This window comes from Chaetodon auriga, chromosome 11 (assembly GCF_051107435.1).
Source record: "Chaetodon auriga isolate fChaAug3 chromosome 11, fChaAug3.hap1, whole genome shotgun sequence".
Taxonomy (NCBI): domain Eukaryota; kingdom Metazoa; phylum Chordata; class Actinopteri; order Chaetodontiformes; family Chaetodontidae; genus Chaetodon; species Chaetodon auriga.
The window spans coordinates 20,517,688-20,534,460 of NC_135084.1; the positions used below are offsets into that span (position 1 = coordinate 20,517,688).

Genomic DNA, 16,773 nt, shown 5'->3' on the forward strand with positions numbered 1-16,773 from the left:
GCAGCAGGCAGCATTGAAGCTGTCAAAGTTAAATTTACATCGGCCAGTGTAATATTATCAATAAAAGCCGAGAGGACAGCAGCTCGCCATAACTCATGACAGACAGGGAGCACCACAGCTGTTCAGAGTTCATCTTCCTCTGAAGCAACGGGGGAGACGAAGAGAGATGTTAGAGCAAGAGACAAAAAAGAGAGACAATGTGGAAGGAAGGAAAAAGCCAGAAGAAAGAAAAGAGGAGAGATAAAGACGCAAAAGAGGGAGGTGGGAGACACTAACTCAAGACAGACAGCCAATGTGAAATTATTTTAGCAGGCTGGGAAATAAGCAGAGATTATCATTAGGGCTGCAACAGATGATTATTTTGATTATTGATTATTTTGTATTTATTAAATTGATCAAAATAAACAGTTTAGTTTATAAAAGCCAGAACAAAGTGAAGAAGCTTCAAGAGGCCTTATCAAACATTCAAAAATCTGAATTTGAATAATTGAATTTAAAATGATACAAAACAGAGAAAAATGGCAAATCTTGCTTGATAAAGTAGTCAAAAAAATTAATCAATTATTCAAATATTTTCTGATTAATTTTCTGTCCATTGGCTGTCTGAAAGACTGAGGTAATGTTTTCATAAATCAACTTTTGGGGGAATGATGTGACGATATCATATAACTGTGTGCCAAAACGATGTTGTCCAAATTAACAATTTCAAGCTAATTGCAACTAGAAAGTAACAAAGTGATGTATGAAGGATTTTTATCATCCGTTTCACTCCACAGCGGAGCACAGGCCACTCCACTGAGCATCCATCTGATCACTTTATATGCGATTCAGTGTTATTGTGATGACATTGATTTCAGTTGTATCTCCAAACCTAATTTCCAATTTAACAGCTCTGAGTAAAAACTGGACGATTGTGTACATCAGCGGTTGATGAATTCAATCTGAATCAATATGAGTTCCACTTTCATGCGAGCCAGTAATCACGTCTCTTTTCCTCGTTGGTGGAATTAGGTGTCACGTCTCATTTTGGAACGATGCTCTCCAAATACTTCACCACCGGCCGTCTCGGTTTCACTGCAGACGCTGGCCGACCTCATCGAGTGACCTCACCAATCACAGATCAAAGTTGTCGGGTTTCTGGCTCGTCAGGTTAATCAGAGGACCACCCCAGCGGACCAATCAGGTAACATCTTACTTGACTTAAGGGAATTAAGCTGCTTTTGATGAGCAACTATGTGCATTTCCTCGAGTGATTTACATGTTTAAGGTTCTTCTGTTTTCTCTGGGCATGTCAGCGAGTCTGCTTTGGGTGGATTCAGTCCTTTGATTTCAATTACAACAGTCATTAGTCAGTTTGATTTGTTTCATTTTGGGCTTTGAAGGATGTGGGGGTGGATGCACGACAGCAGAATCAGAATCAGAATCAGAAATACTTTATTGATCCCTGAGGGGAAATTGTTGTCGTTACAGGGGCTCCTTACAAGAATAGAAGAGATAGAAGAGATCTAACATGCAGTCCTCAGTCAACTGTAAGGGAAGGAACATAGTTAGAGGTTTGTACATGAAGTAATAAACCTCATATTGAAACTTCACGTACTGTCCGTACTTTTTATTTATTTTTTAAGATTATTAAGTATCTAAACACAAATCTGGTGTTTGAAATTGACTTTTGAGAGCAAACATTCCAGTCAAATCGGAGCCTGAATAGTGTGCGGATGTGTCCATGCATACATTCTGTGTGTGTGTGTGTGTGTGTGTGTGTGTGTGTGTGTGTGTGCGTGTGTGTGTGTGTGTGCGTGTTGCTAAGAATGGAGCACTTGTATCACTTGCCCTTTTTTGAGGGGAAGTGACATGAGATACTTAAAGACCGAAATTGCCTCACTTAGCCAAACAAACTGGCTCTCCTGACATACATACTCATCTACACACACACACACACACTCATACTTGCACACACACGCACGTCTAGAGCTCTCTAATGGCCAATAAACTCAGGATGTTCATTCCTCCTCTCAGGCTCACAAAAACCGAACAGCGAAATTATTGAGAGTAAACGGATTCCACTGTAGCTCTGCCTAATGACCACACACACACACGCACACGCACACACACACACACACACACACACACACACACACACACACACAGAGTTTGAGGGTCAGTGAAGGCTGAAGCAGATAGGATGTACATAATAACCCTAACATGGCTTTTATAAGCCTTCAGCTCTTTTGAAACAACAACGGCTGGGAGAGAACCCAGGCCTGCATATAAAAAGTGAACTTCTGGAGGAAGACTTTGAAGTTTTTTTTCTGCTTGATCTCAGCAGAAGAGACACTCAGGACCACTGCAGATACATGTGTCCATGCAAACTGAAAGACATGTTAATAGTGAACAGAAAGATGCACGTGTGTTGGATTTTTTTAGGCAAGATTAGAGTAAAAAGGTCAAACGTGTAAAGAGATGGACTTTAAAGTCAGATTTTTGTCGAGGATCTCAATAGTGGCTTGCAGATAAAACCCTGAAGTCTTGAAGAATTTGGAAAATATAACATCTAAATGAATGAAAAGGATTTGTGTCATGTTACAGAGGAGTCCTGCGCTCTAAGATAATACATCCCTCTGTGCTCGCACATAAATAAACCAAATAAACTTGAAGCCGAGGCAGTGCAACATACAGTCGTCGGCTTTTGATGCTGAGAAACAGACATGGCTCCCAAAAATTTACAGGGGATTTCCTTCCTTGTCGTGATACTCCCATTTGACCCATTTGCAAATTACAGTCCCGTCTCAGCTGGTAAATTCACTTTCCCTCCAAAGGACAATTTTTACTCTAATCCCACTACAAATTTAAAGAATTCTGTCATTTTATTAGGATGGTCAAAGGGGGAGGGGGCATGTACAGTGCAAGTGTGTGTGTGTGTGTGTGTGTGTGTGTGTGTGAGAGAGAGAGAAAGAGAGGGGGAGAGAGAGAGAACCCCCCCACTCAATACTTCTAATGGTTTCTTTGGGGACCATATGTCCTTTGCATCAGCACAGCAGCAGTACGGCCTCTACAGTTACAGTCGGGTTCGGTGTGAAAGACAGACATGTTGTATAATAGAAGGTGGGAGGTGGAAGGTGGAGGGCATTAAGTTGTGTGTGTGTGTGTGTGTGTGTGTGTGTGTGTGTGTGTGTGTGTGTGTAGTGTGTGTGTGGGAGGGGGGGAAGCAGCAGAGGTTTTTTGAAGACGCAGATCTCTCCGTATTGCCTTACCATCAATAAATCTAGGTACTCGCTGTAGTGCTGACATAAATTAGCCTGGACCCCCGACCCACCTACCTATCTAAATCCTAACCACCACCTCAACCTCTCCTTAAACACACACACACACACACACACACACGCTCACACAACTACACACACACACACACACACACACACACACACACACGCGAAACTGTGGCTCGACCCTTACGTCAATAGGTGTCATGCTCTCTGCTTTGCACACACACATATGCAAAAGTGCACTTACAAGCAAACATCCATGCACACACACACACACACACACACACACACACACACACACACACAGACACCCACAGAGTTTTGGGTAATTAGCAGTCTTCCTCGGTGGTGAGTGCGTTTCCTCCTCAGGGTCACTGATAGCAAAGCGCCTGTTAAACTTTATATTCCCTGATGGGGCGGAAAAGAGAGCGAAACAGAAGGAGAGCACACTCTCATTAACACAGTGCTCCGTGTGTGTGTGTGTGTGCGTGTGTGTGTGTGTGTGTGTGTGTGTGTGTGTAGCTGTCTGGGTGGTGTTTCCATGCTCAGGCAAAAGCCTTGTAAAGGTGAAAGGATACTCTTTAACCTCAGTTTAGACCGAGCCTTAAGACTCCACACTGTGTTTGTGCGGAGAGCAGAGACAATGTGTGTGTTTTATGCTCTGTGCTGTAATGTATTATTAAATCACAGAATTGTTTGAAGGTGAATGACGATAAAATAAAAACGTTAAATGTGAATATTTTGCTGCTTTTCTTTGTCTGATGTGATATAAAATGAATATGTTTGGATTTTGGAGTGTTGGTCAGATAAAATAAATTATTTTAAAACGTCACAAAATTGTGATTTCTGATATTTTATGAACCAAACGTTGTCATTGACAGATAAATTTATTGTGAAGATAATCATTTGTTACAGCCCCAAAACAAATAATACATATATTAGACTGACCAGAACAAAAATTTCAATTAGTAAAGTGACATTTTTTTTATTTTTGTCTGTGTACATGTAACAATACTTAAGCAGCTATGAGGCATTAATTTAGTATTATTTAAATGTTTTTTATATTCTAACAAAATGGAAGAAATAGAAGAAATCTGACAAAAACTCGTATAATAAGACATCAAAATATAAAATGAATCATTCCTTCAGTATTCATGTCCATGCACACTGCTTCACTCTACGCATCAAATAATTTTCCTGTTTACAAAAAGACGGATGTGGGAAACTTTAATGGACTCAGCAAAAAAAAAAAAAAAAAAAAGCAGCTCTGAGGCACTTTGACGTTTTAAAACACACACACTTTGGGTGAATTAAGGAGATTCTGCAGATAGCTCTGAAAGCCTATCCTGTGCACCTCAGCATATTCTAAAGGCCTTTTTCTTATGTGATCATTTTAGGTAATTGAATAAATTCCCAGAGCTCTGTGTGGAATTAGAAGAAGCTAGACTTCGGTCAGAGGAGAGCTTTTAAGAAACCAGGCAACATACATCAGAGGCCCAGCAGTCGATGGTAATGTAATGAACGTTTACATTTACCTGCATCTCACCTTTCCTGTTGCTGTGTATCCACAGTCTGAGCTGCCCTCGTCAAAGCAGCCGTCCAGTTTGTTTTCGTAAATACACTCTATCTCATTTTTTTTCTCATCTCTCGCCTCCTCCGCCCTGCCTTGAAAAAGAAATATTTGGTGTTTCAGTGAGGGGGCTGGAGTGCGGTGTGTGTGTGTAGGGGTGGGGTGGGGGCAGAGGGCTGGTGACGATGCCAGAACTAGCACTTCTGGTTGGAAAAAAGGGGTCTGAGTTTTCGTCAGACGCGCGGCGCAGACAGACAGGGTGAGGGAAAAGCTTTTTGAAAGTGCAGTCCAAGAGCAACAGAAAACACTCCCTCTTGACCGTGTGGTCAAAAATGGGTGTAGAGGGAGAGGCGGCATCTGGCGCGTCGCCCGGAGAGAAGGGGGAGCGAACGTGCCCGCCTCGGCCCCGCAGCGCGCCCCCTCTGCTGCCAGCTGCCGGCTGTGGGGGTGTGTGTGGTGGGAGAAGAGAGAGTTAAGCATGGAGGGAAACAGGTAGAGCCGAGAGGGAAAGACAGGCAGACAGATACAGAGAGCATCAGCGAGAGAGACAGGCATGAAAGCGCCAGGGAGGAGGATAGTGAGAAGCATGGAGGCGTATCATGGACAAGGTCAGAAAGACACCGCTTGGAGGAACAGGAAATGATACAGGATATATCCTCTGCCTCTCTGCACTCTTCCAGGCCGCGCCGTAAGTGACAGCGCTGCAGAGGGAAGTTGACATTGCTGAAGTATGAATTTCACCCGTTTGTGTTTTGCGGAAAACACGGAATCGAGGCTGTCTGTCTGGATCAGGGGCCGGGCCCTTGACCCCTGGATGTCCCCTCCGGAGCAGACGGCAGGGTTTTATTGGCCAGTCAGATTCAATTTATTAAACACTGCGCAACTCTATTCTCAGCTTTTGAGTTAGTCCTTCCAAATGTGAGCGTGATGTGTATTTGGACGTGGAAATGAAAAGTATTCCAGCCTCGTCTCACTGTAGATACATGCTGTTTTCCTCAGTGTGCCTTTTGATGTATAATACAGATGCTTATACGAAAAGGTTTAAAACCAATGTTTCTCCAGCATTTTTGAGATATATTTACTATACTTTCTGCCGCATAATTAAACCAAAGTGTAGTAAGAGAGACACCACTGGCCTCAGGCGGGTTCCTCATATGTGCAGATTCCTCGGAAACAAAAAGAGGATGTTTGTCTCAAACAGGACAAACAGACGCATCAAACATGATACATCCTTTAACGGCGCGGCACAGACTGCCAAAAATTTCAAGGTGAAATGAAAGGAAATATGCTACTTATGCAGCTGGACTAGGGCAAGACAAGACCTTAATGTGAAACACAAACAATACACATGTAGTATGCAAGTTTACATACCTGCATACACATGTATATTTACACACACACACACACACTCACAGAGCAGCGGGTAACGCGATACGCTCAGCTACGGAGTGGTGGGGTAAAGTGAGACCTTCCTGTAATCAAAAGAAACAGCGTGCTACAATAAAGGCTGTTTTGGAACGGTCTGTGGCCTGAGGGATGGATCCCTCTGCTGGAATGAGGAAGAGAAAACGGACACTAAGCCGAGTGTCACCGGGAGAGCAGAGCGGAGCGAAGAGGAACAGAGCGGCAGAGAAGTGGCTGGCTGTGCCATCTTAACGACATTGTGTTGCATGAGTTGGGATCTCTTTTCTGTTCCTCCTTTGTCCTCTCTCCCTCTCCGCTCCCGTCTTTTGTCGTCCCTTCTCTCCCGACGTTGCAGGTTACAGTGTGTTTGCGAGTCTCTTGGGCGACATCCATCAGTCGAATGGATGGAGGCTATGCAACAGCAGCGAAAGGAGGGCAGGGCGTATTGCCTTTCCGAAATCCACAGAAACGCCAGTCTGGAATCAATCTGCTATCACACTACTGACCCCAAAACACACACAAACACGCACATGTTCATCTTTAGCCCTGCCTGAGACCGGCCCATGCTATTTTTCATGCCTGTAAGTTTATGTGTTGTAATGTTGTATCAGGTCTGGAATATGGTTGTCTGCTACATCTCTGACTTCACCTGCTGCTGAAGCTCTTTACCAGAGCGCTGGGAGTTAACTGCTGCCATAAATAGTCAAAGGAGTGTGTTCAGCGGTCTGCAGGGCAGCGCAGGGCAAAGATATATCTGACAGGAAAAGAACAAATCTCCTCTCCATGCTACCTGCTGTAAAACGTCGCGTTTCAGCGCTTAAAGGTTCAGATCAGAGACAAGTTGATTTTTTGAAAAATAAAGGAATAAATAAGGAGAAAGTATGTGAGGTGTCTACGGCACACTTAACTTGATTTGCTGGCTACTGTCTCTGAAATAGATCGCACCTGGACAGAGCTTTTACAGCCTGGCGTAAATCAACTCAGTTCACAGTAGAAGAGTGTCAGAATTCGTTTTTAGTTCGTGAAGCCACATGCAAAATATTTGATCTTCGCTGACCTTACCTCGGTGTGTATTAAGCGGTATAGTGAGGGCGGTTTGACATGCAGAGGTGGAGATATGAACAGAATATATATCGAGGCCTCTTTCGTCTTCAGTTTTTTCTCATTATCATCTGCAATCATGGATCATGAAACACGGGGGCGTAATTTCAAGGCATGGGGAGGAGTGGGGGGGCATATGCATTGAAACAGACAGGCCTATTTTATTGATGCATGAGGAATGTTATGGAACATTTTTAGTCTGAAACATCTACATGCATGATGGACACACACATGTCAAAACACACAAGCTCAGATTAATGCACAGCTGAAACAACAGCCAACAACAAAAACACATCCTGCAGCAAGTCTAAAGCAACATCAAGTCATTATGATCACAAGTAATAAGTAAGATAATTATCTTACACACACACAGTGCAGTGCTAAGCCATGCATGTACACACACTTGAGACAAGCACAGTAAAATTAAAGTACCAATAATATAATAATAACTTGACTTACTGTCGTCCTTGATCATCCTGAAGATTAGGTCTTTGGCCTGTGAGAGGAGGAGGAGCAGGTAGCCGCAGCTCAGCACACCAGAGGTGGAAGACGAGCAAAAGAGTGAGACTGAAGCTCGTCAGGGTTTGTGGTCGAGGCCAAAGGGCACAGCGGAGGCACACGCAGGATCTGGATCAGTGGCAAGCTGATCACTTTTAGTCTGCTTGTTTTTGCAAAACTCAGAGTTCTGATGCTGCCTCTCGATTTCTGAGTTACAAATGGAGCCGTTTACCTGCTTGTGAGACAGACATATTTAGACGCTGACGATAAACAGTGCAGGTGAAAGGTAAATTGACATATGTAAAATACAAGTTTGAGGGAAAAACCCAAACACAGTGACCCACCTGGTGCCTCCACTTTCACAGTCTGAGTTAGCAATAATATCCAGACGTCCTTTATAATCACTGAAACCGAACAAATTTATCAAACTTGTTTTGTGGCACAATGGAACCAGGAAAATGCAATAGTACAAGTATTAAGTTTATTTATTTTTTCACCATCAGATAAATGTTGATCTAGAGGTTCAGTGCCAGTTTTTAAATATATAATTCTCATGATTGCACTTGGTCAAAAAGCTTCTGGCGTCAGCGAAATAATTTGGTTTTCTACACTGGACACATACACAGTATTACAGATCTGGTCTCATGATTGGACCGATGGTAAAAAAAAAAAAAAATGACTAAAAGTACATGTTCCTCTGTGTAACTCATAAAGAGGAATTATTCTGTAATTATAAAACGCTCTGAACCAGTCCAAACCAGATTTATCTATCAGCCAACCAGGTTCAGACTCTGGAGCTGTAACACTCCAGTAAATGAACAGACAGTGTATTGTTCCTCTGAGGCTCTTTGCTGCCTCACCTCTGCCTCTGCCTGCTTAATTAAAGGTTAATTACGTAGAATAAGTCTGCACCTCCCGCGAATGGTCCACATTTCTCTCTCCATCCACACGCAGCCGAGTCTGCGTCTTGGCTGGGTGGGATATCTGGAATTTATCAACTAGTTCAGGACGCGAGAGCCAAGCTCTACCTAACTCAGTGTGTGAGCAGGTACAGGACCAGCATATGGACACACACACACACACACTCACACACACACACACACACACACACACACACACACACACACACACTCTCACACACACACACACACACACACACACACACACACACACAAGAATTCAGCACTCCGTCATTTTTAATCAAGAATATGATCCCTCAACCCATCTGGGTTTTCTGACTTGGTGGGCTGCAGTGTGCACACAACAACACACCCAGTTATGAACACAGCACACAGAGATACACACACACACACACACACAGGCATATGCAAACACAGATAGACAGTCTGTGGCGTTGCTGAGACCACCAACTGTATGCTGGGAGTTTGTCCTTCGCCATCACAAAGAGCAGATGGCACTGCTCCCGTATTTAACAGGGCTAGCCATTGTAGCTGCGACTCTGACACACACACACACACACACACACACACACACACACACACACACACGATCTATGTCAGTTGTCTTCAAAAAAGTAGCAGAAAAGCAATACAGCTCTCATAGAGGGAAAGAATGGAAGGAGGTAAGGAAATATATATTTAATGCATTACTATAAATCTTAATATCTATCTCGGTCAAGTGTGTGTGTGTGTGTATGTGTGTGTGTGTGTGTGTCTTGGGCCTTCGTTCCCTTTCAGGTTGATTTACTTAAGTAATTCCTTGTCCTATTGTAAGAGGCCTCCTTATCACCCCATCATCCCTCCGCTCACTCACTGTGTGTGTGTGTGTGTGTGTGTGTGTGTGTGTGTGTGTCCACTTGTACAGCTACTTCTATGAGAACCAATTTGAGGTTTAACTTAGGTTTAGGTTTGGCATAAGGGGCTCGGAAAAGTTGTACGTCAATGAGTGTCCTCACAAGGATAGAAATACATACCTGCATGTGTGTATGCATTGAATGTGTGTGTGTGTGTGTGTGTGTGTGTGTGTGTGTGTGTGTGTGTGTGTATAAGGACAGAGGTCAGTAAGATAACATTTGGTGGACCACCTGCCGGGTAGCTCAGTTTGCTGAACACAAAGTCTCATCTAACCCATCTAACCGAGTGTGTTGGGTTTTACCGTTTACCTGAACAACTGAGGTGCAAAAGTATTTGATTACCGATAATGTCAAAGGACAAGAAGATGAAGAAGAAGAAGAAACACAAAGCACGTTGCAGTGAATTTTTACCATTACAAGATCGTCACACACATCAAAACCGGACACTAGAAACACTTTGAAGTCCTCTCGTCCCTCTGAGGGGTTTTGTTACGCAGCCATAAATCCAAACCCTAACTTCAATTTAAGTTAAGTGAAGACCAAAATAAAACCAATTTAATGAGACCAGTTTCTAAAAACAATCTCCACGTTAGCAGTTTGTATTGTTAAAGCTGTCCCTATGACAGGAACACACACCCACACGTCACCTCTGCTTATCATTAGTCCAGCGCCAGAGGGAAAGTGTTGCTATTGGAGTGGACATTAACAAGTTCTGCTACCAGCTCACTGCCTCATAACCTGGAGGAGAGGGGTGTCTACATCATTAGCTTTAACTAGCTGCACTGACAGCAGCTCGCAGGGTGGTTCGCACACAGGAACAGAGAGACAGGTACAGATGGAGAAAGACGGGATTAGAAATAAATGTTCTTGAAGGTTCTGTCATTGTGTCTGGGGATGCATTACAGATTAAATAAACATGTGAGTCTCCTCAGCTGTAAAAGAAACTGCAAGTTTTTATCCACCAGAGATTAAAGATGGACTGCGCACATTTTCACTGCGTGTGTTTGTTAAGAGTGGTGTGCGTGCACGTGCAGCGTGTAGATGTGTGTGCGTGTGCGTCACGACTGGAGGAATTTTAATTGTCTGAGACAAAGGAGGATTTAATTTTTCCCCTGTACATCTATCTTTCACTCCTTCACTCTCTTTGCTTCTTTTTTTTTTTTCACCGTCCTTTCTTCCATGAAACAATAAAATCGTCTGGCCTCTAAGTTATGGAGAGCTTTTGAAGTGGCTGGAGGAGCCAGTAAATTTAGTGGGCACCTTTGGGAGCCGGTTCAGTGGTGCAGTGGCTGTACCTATATTTCATGTGTGCATGTGCACGTGCCTGTGCGAACATGTGTGTGTTTGCATGTGCGTGTGTCCTCTGTCTCTGTGTGTGACACAAATGGGCTTAGATTTGGAGTGTGTGTGTGTGTGTGTGTGTGTGTGTGTGTGTGTGTGTGTGTGTGTGTAAATGTTCATGTGTCTCTCTATTTCATAGTCACGCTGATTTGTGGCCGTCTACATCAGGTTTCCCAGGATGCTGTAAATCTCACTGGACAAACTGCATTAGAGATAGATAGACGTGCACGTGTTTGTGTATGAGTGTGTGAATGAACTTGCATGAGGTCTATGTATTTGTGCGGTTGTGGCTTTCTTTTAGCCATCTGTGGCCAAAAAGTGCCCTTTGTTTTATGCAGCATATCTGGTATCACTGATGCTGGTTAGCCTTTGCTCTGCACTTTGAATCTGTGGAAGAGGCAGTCGATAAAACAAATCTCTCTGACTGTTCAGTCAGAAAATCAGTGATTTCACCCATCAATCCGCTTCTGTGCCTTTTCCACAATAAGGACAAGTGAGCACAAGATTACAGCTTTATCACGTATTTGTATCTCAACATGTATTATATATTAGTTGCAGAACATGTGTGCTTCATGGTGTGTTTAAGTGCGATGTCTAGTCGAGGACGTGAGGCGGCTATAAAGAGCGTAACCTGTCATTTTTTGTTGCCACTGCTTTTTTGAGGTCAGCTTGGTGCGTCTGGGCCCCGACCCATTTTAGACTGGTGACTTGATCCTTTCCTTAAACACCCCCCCGCAACCCTACATGGCCCAGTCAAAAAGGAGTTATAGCATCACTTCTAGACAGTAATGCTGCGGCTCCATATCGCCTTAAACACCACACTGCTCTCAGTATATCTCCCTCCTACAGTAGCAAGTGTTGTTATGGTTAATGAAAACAAGCGCTTGCTGAAGGGTTAAGTGACCAGCGTGTCAGGTCGACGACAATATGAAAGTCAAATCAGTTGACTGTCGTGCTCAACAGGCCTTTGGCACAGACATGTGGCTGTTGGCGTTGACTGGCCCTTTAACCATTTGATGTCTTGCAACAGTTCATCCAACCTGCCACCAAAAACTACGAGTCACCTGCTGCACCGCACAACCCCAAACCAAGCCCTCACCCATCCTTAACTTTAACCAACCAAGCCCGTCTGGATGCTCTGTTACCCCAACAGACTGAAATGCTTCTTTTGAGCAATTTCGTCACTGTGTTTTACACCTATTTCCATCTCATCCCTCCACTCATCTGTTGCATCCCACTCGACCTGTGATTAAATCACATACTCAGCAGCAAATGCAGCATTTAAATCAGAAACTGAAGAGGCAGAAAAGTGAAAGCACTACAGAAGGAAAGACACAAAGATATGAGACGCAGTCAGAGGACATTAATAGTTTTTCTCTAAATATAATCTCTCTCTCTGCTCCTGTCTGTCCTTTTCTTCTTCTTCTCTCCCCCCTCCATCTCTCTCTTTCTTTCTCCCTTGTTCTCTCAGTTTTCCTAGACACCTGTGCAGGTCTAGTGTTTCAGCCGAGTCCCTGAAAAATAAATGCAGAGCTCCAATCTCTTAATCCACTCGGCTCCACGCAGCCACGTCACATGACACCGCCACGGCCGTCCTGATGGCCAGACAACATTGGAGGGAGAGATTGTTTTGTCTGTGTGTGTGTGTGTGTGTGTGTGTGTGTGTGTGCAGCCAAAGGAAGAGAAAGCAACAAGACATGTTAGCATAAACTGGGGTCTGTGTTTGCATGTTAATATACACCAGTGCTTGTTCTGCCCTGCTTACATATGTCTGTTTGAGCATACTGCCAGTATTTTAGGGGAAGAACTGAAGTTGGGAAAGAGGAGGCAGACTAATCTTTTTTCATTCAAATCAGGGTCCACATTTTGTGTGTATAAGTGTGTGTGTGTGTGTGTGTGTGTGTGTGTGTGTGTGTGTGTGTGTGTGTGTGTTTTGGGATGATACCCTATCCACAGCAATCAGTCTGACCTCCACTCTGGAGTGAACTGCTCTCAATGATTAATGGATCTGCCTCCGTGCTCGGTCGCCAAGGCAACCCGAAACCCGATAGCCCTCAGGAATTCGCTAGCTCGCCCTCAAAGTTAGACACTGTGTGTGTGTGTGTGTGTGTGTGTGTGTGTGTGTGTTGCTCGGCTGTGGGTGGGAGACAGAGTGAGGCTAAATGTGACTCTTTGGAAAGATGGAGTTGGTTGTGGTAAAGGTGGGAGAGGAGGAAGGAGAGGAGGTCTGATTCAGAAACGAAAACACCGTGAAGAGAATTCAACATTATTTAGTCCTTAATCGTTTTCTTGAATCTATATAGTGACTTTTAACGTCCTGTCATGTCAGTCTAACCGTGTGCGTCCACAGCCCTTTGTCTTGAACAGTGAGTATTGTTTTAGAGCACTGGTGCAGTAGTTTTTTTATTCTTTGAGCATGTAATATCACACCATCACCGCAGACCGCCTCACCATTACTCACCGCTCAGAGCTCTATACTTTGTGTCAAACAGTCGAACGTGCATCTGTGTGCATGCAGTGTTACGGTGTCCCCACACAAGCTTGTGTGAGACTCGTGGTCCATGTGAATCCACTGATGAGTAAATCTATGTTAACAAGATGCCAGCTCTTAAGCTGAAGTGCTGCAGCCCAGTTTGTGGACGACACGCTCGACAGACCAACTTAACACTACGATGTTGTTTTCAAAGGGCCACTTAACACTTTATTGATCTGGAGACCACGGGGGCTCATTAGACCAAGGCTCGGGGTTAGTGTGCATACATGTAGCACAGCGTAAAGCTTTCAGGCCAATGGACTGACGCTAACCTTGTCTAGTGAGTAAAGAGTCATTTTCTGCATTGGACCCATAGTGGGGCACACAAACCAGCTCAGCTGTGGTTATAATGAGATGAAAAAGAGCCGCAGAACTTTTTAGTCTGAAGTCTTTCATCCGTGTGATGTTTGAGCTTTTCGGCGTCTCTGTTAAACTGTCCAACTCTTAAATTAGGGGTTGAGTATCTTTAGTGTATCAGCTCTCACATTCAAGTTGTGTGTGACTAAGGGCTGAATGTAAGCCTGTGTGTGTGTGTGTGTGTGTGTGTGTGTGTGTGTGTGTGTGTGTGTGTGTGTGCATGGGTATCTTGTATCAGAGCCATTGTGATAGTTGAATGATGAATCCCTTGCAGGAAACCACACAGACAGCATGCTCAAACTCTCTGCACTGTCCCTGCCATGGATGGAAATACCATCCGTGTGTGTGTGTGTGTGTGTGTGTGTGTGTGTGTGTGTGTGTGTGTGTGTTTCAGAAGGTACTTAACATATGTGCATCTTTGTGCTATTGAATGGAAATACTGTCAGTAGCACTCTCAGCTACATGTAATCGCATTTGTGGTTTCTCTAAGTTTTGTACCACCATGATGAAACAGTTCCTCTGCAGGCCTGCGAATGAGCTCCTCTTCCTCCATCTTTGGCCAACTCACCTCACAATCTGCAACGTTTGATGAAACACTAAGACTACGTGCAACTAATTTGTCCACAGAATTAGCATTTTCGCTGAGGGAAAGAATTAACAAGAAGAAGAATTGGGTAATTTACATGGCAATACTTCAGCTGGAATATTCTTGTTTGCATTGTTTACACGAGTCACATCTCCATGGTTATTAATTTTGGGGGATTGTACAGCGCGCATTCTTCCCAAAGAGATTAGAACTGTTTCATAAAAAGCAACAAACTAACTGAAGCCGTATGATTACCATTTATTTCATTAATGCAAGAACAAAAGTCCAAAACATGTTTCTGATTAATGTGTTTTTACGGACAGATACTGATCGGACCGCGGCGGTGTTGGTGTTGCATGTGAGAGTGCGTGTTTGTGTGTTTGTATGTCACTGTCTGGGTCTATGTGTGTATGTGCTGAGTGACGGACGCAGCGGGGGTATCTGTGACAGTGTGTCAGGCATGTAAACCCAGCCTGACCTGGTCTGCTATGGCCCTCCAGGTCCCTCAGCACACACACACACACACACACACACACACACACAAGCATGCATACATACATGTGCACACACACACACACACACACACACACACACACACACACACACACACACACACACTATGCTCTTGTTTCTGTGTTCCTGGCGAGGCTTCCTGTGTTCTCACACTGGTTGAGAGTGTTGGGCAGGCTGCTGCCTCACCAGTCGGACGCTGCTGTTAGTGGAACTTGTGCTAATGCTTCTCTGACGGGTCAAGTTATCGCACAGAGTGATCTGCAGAATAATTTCCTCACAGCAGTACAATGCGAAAACTCTGCTACGTGTATTTTCTGAAAATATTTGCTATGACTTTAAGCGGGCCGCGATTCAGCTACTTTCAAATACTGCTGAAAGGACAACTTGTATGAGATGGCACGCCGTCTGACATGTAGTTAGTTATTTATGTGCATTTACTGTGTGTTTGTTTTAACCAGGCAGGTAGGAGCACTTAATGTTTATCACAGCCTGGCCAAAGATAAATAGCCGACCATTTCCTGACAACACTTTAACAACAAGTACAACACAAACATTTAGCACGATTAGCCTGAAGGAGCAGCTTCAGCATGTGTCTCTTTACAGTAAAGGATGGATGGGAAAAGCTGTTACTTGGCATTAAAACCATACGCATTTATTTTCTGGAGAGTTTGACTTGACATATTAAGTAAGGCTAAAGTATTTATAGATCATATCAAGTCTGTGTGTCTGTAGAGCTACAAATAGGCCTGATAATGTGTGAACTGAGCCAGCAGAGTCTGCAACTGATTGAAAATATACTAATTTCTTAATATTATTTAAAAATGTGTTGCTCTAAATGTTCTTTTGTTGTATGATGTATTAAATTAATTATGACCTTGTGTAAAAGTAAGACTAAAAATTGTAAATATTGGACTAAAAACAAAGAAAATCCATTCATTAAGAGATTTCTGAACAATCCCACATTTACATGATTAGTCCCTGCATTACATATTGTACTCCAAAGCCCTATTTCAACACTAATTATATTTAAAAACTAAGCTGTGTCTAATGCACGCCTGATGGACAGGCGGACACAGTAAGCAGCACTGACCACACATGAGATAATAGATACTGACACTTTATATTATGAGACATATGTTCAGTGTTAACTTATTATTATTAGCATGCATATTAGTAGCATTTCAGCTCTTTTTAGTCATTATAAAGAACTTATTAATGCATTATTCCAGAGGTCATGCATGTACAACGACTTCCTTACTCATTATCTAATTACTTTACTGCCTACTAATTAAGGTTAGGGTGAACTTATTGAGGGAAAAATCTTAGTTAATGGCTTAGTAGGTCTAGAACATGGTCAGGCAGAACAATGACTAATGAAGAGTGAATATGTTAGTAATATGAATGCTAATAAGCAACAAGTTAATGGTGACGGTTTTACAATCACATAGCTCAGGTGTACATTTTATGTAGTGCTTTTCATTAACTGTGGGTGTAGTTTTTTGTATGCTTCAGTTTGTTTATGTGTTAGGTGATATGGGGTAGCTCCTAGGACACATCTCACACCTGTAAAAGCTTGCTGTGCTACACAAATGCAGAAATGTTATTGATGTCGGAGCAAAGGACTTCTGAATGGATGCAAAATAAACGCTGCCCATGGTGCTGAATTCACTGGCAGGACTTTACACATAAAGAACTAATGAGATCTAAGTGTCTTCTAATGTTTAAATGCATGATTTTATGAGAGTGATGGGGGATGCAGATGTAAAGTGGTGTTTGTGTGCGCGCGTGCAAACA

The 16,773-nt window shown here is 43.3% G+C and overlaps 1 protein-coding gene across 1 annotated transcript in view; it reads right to left on the reverse strand.

The window, feature by feature from the left end:
- Window positions 1-7,998: 7,998 nt before the first annotated feature.
- The window catches only part of srbd1 (S1 RNA binding domain 1), a 117,153-nt gene continuing 108,378 nt past the window's right edge, over window positions 7,999-16,773 (reverse strand). Inside the window, exon 21 of the mRNA XM_076743808.1 lies at window positions 7,999-8,071. Within this exon, the coding sequence (XP_076599923.1) occupies window positions 8,049-8,071 (23 nt within the window). The 3' untranslated portion in view covers window positions 7,999-8,048. The remainder of the gene's footprint in view (window positions 8,072-16,773) is intronic.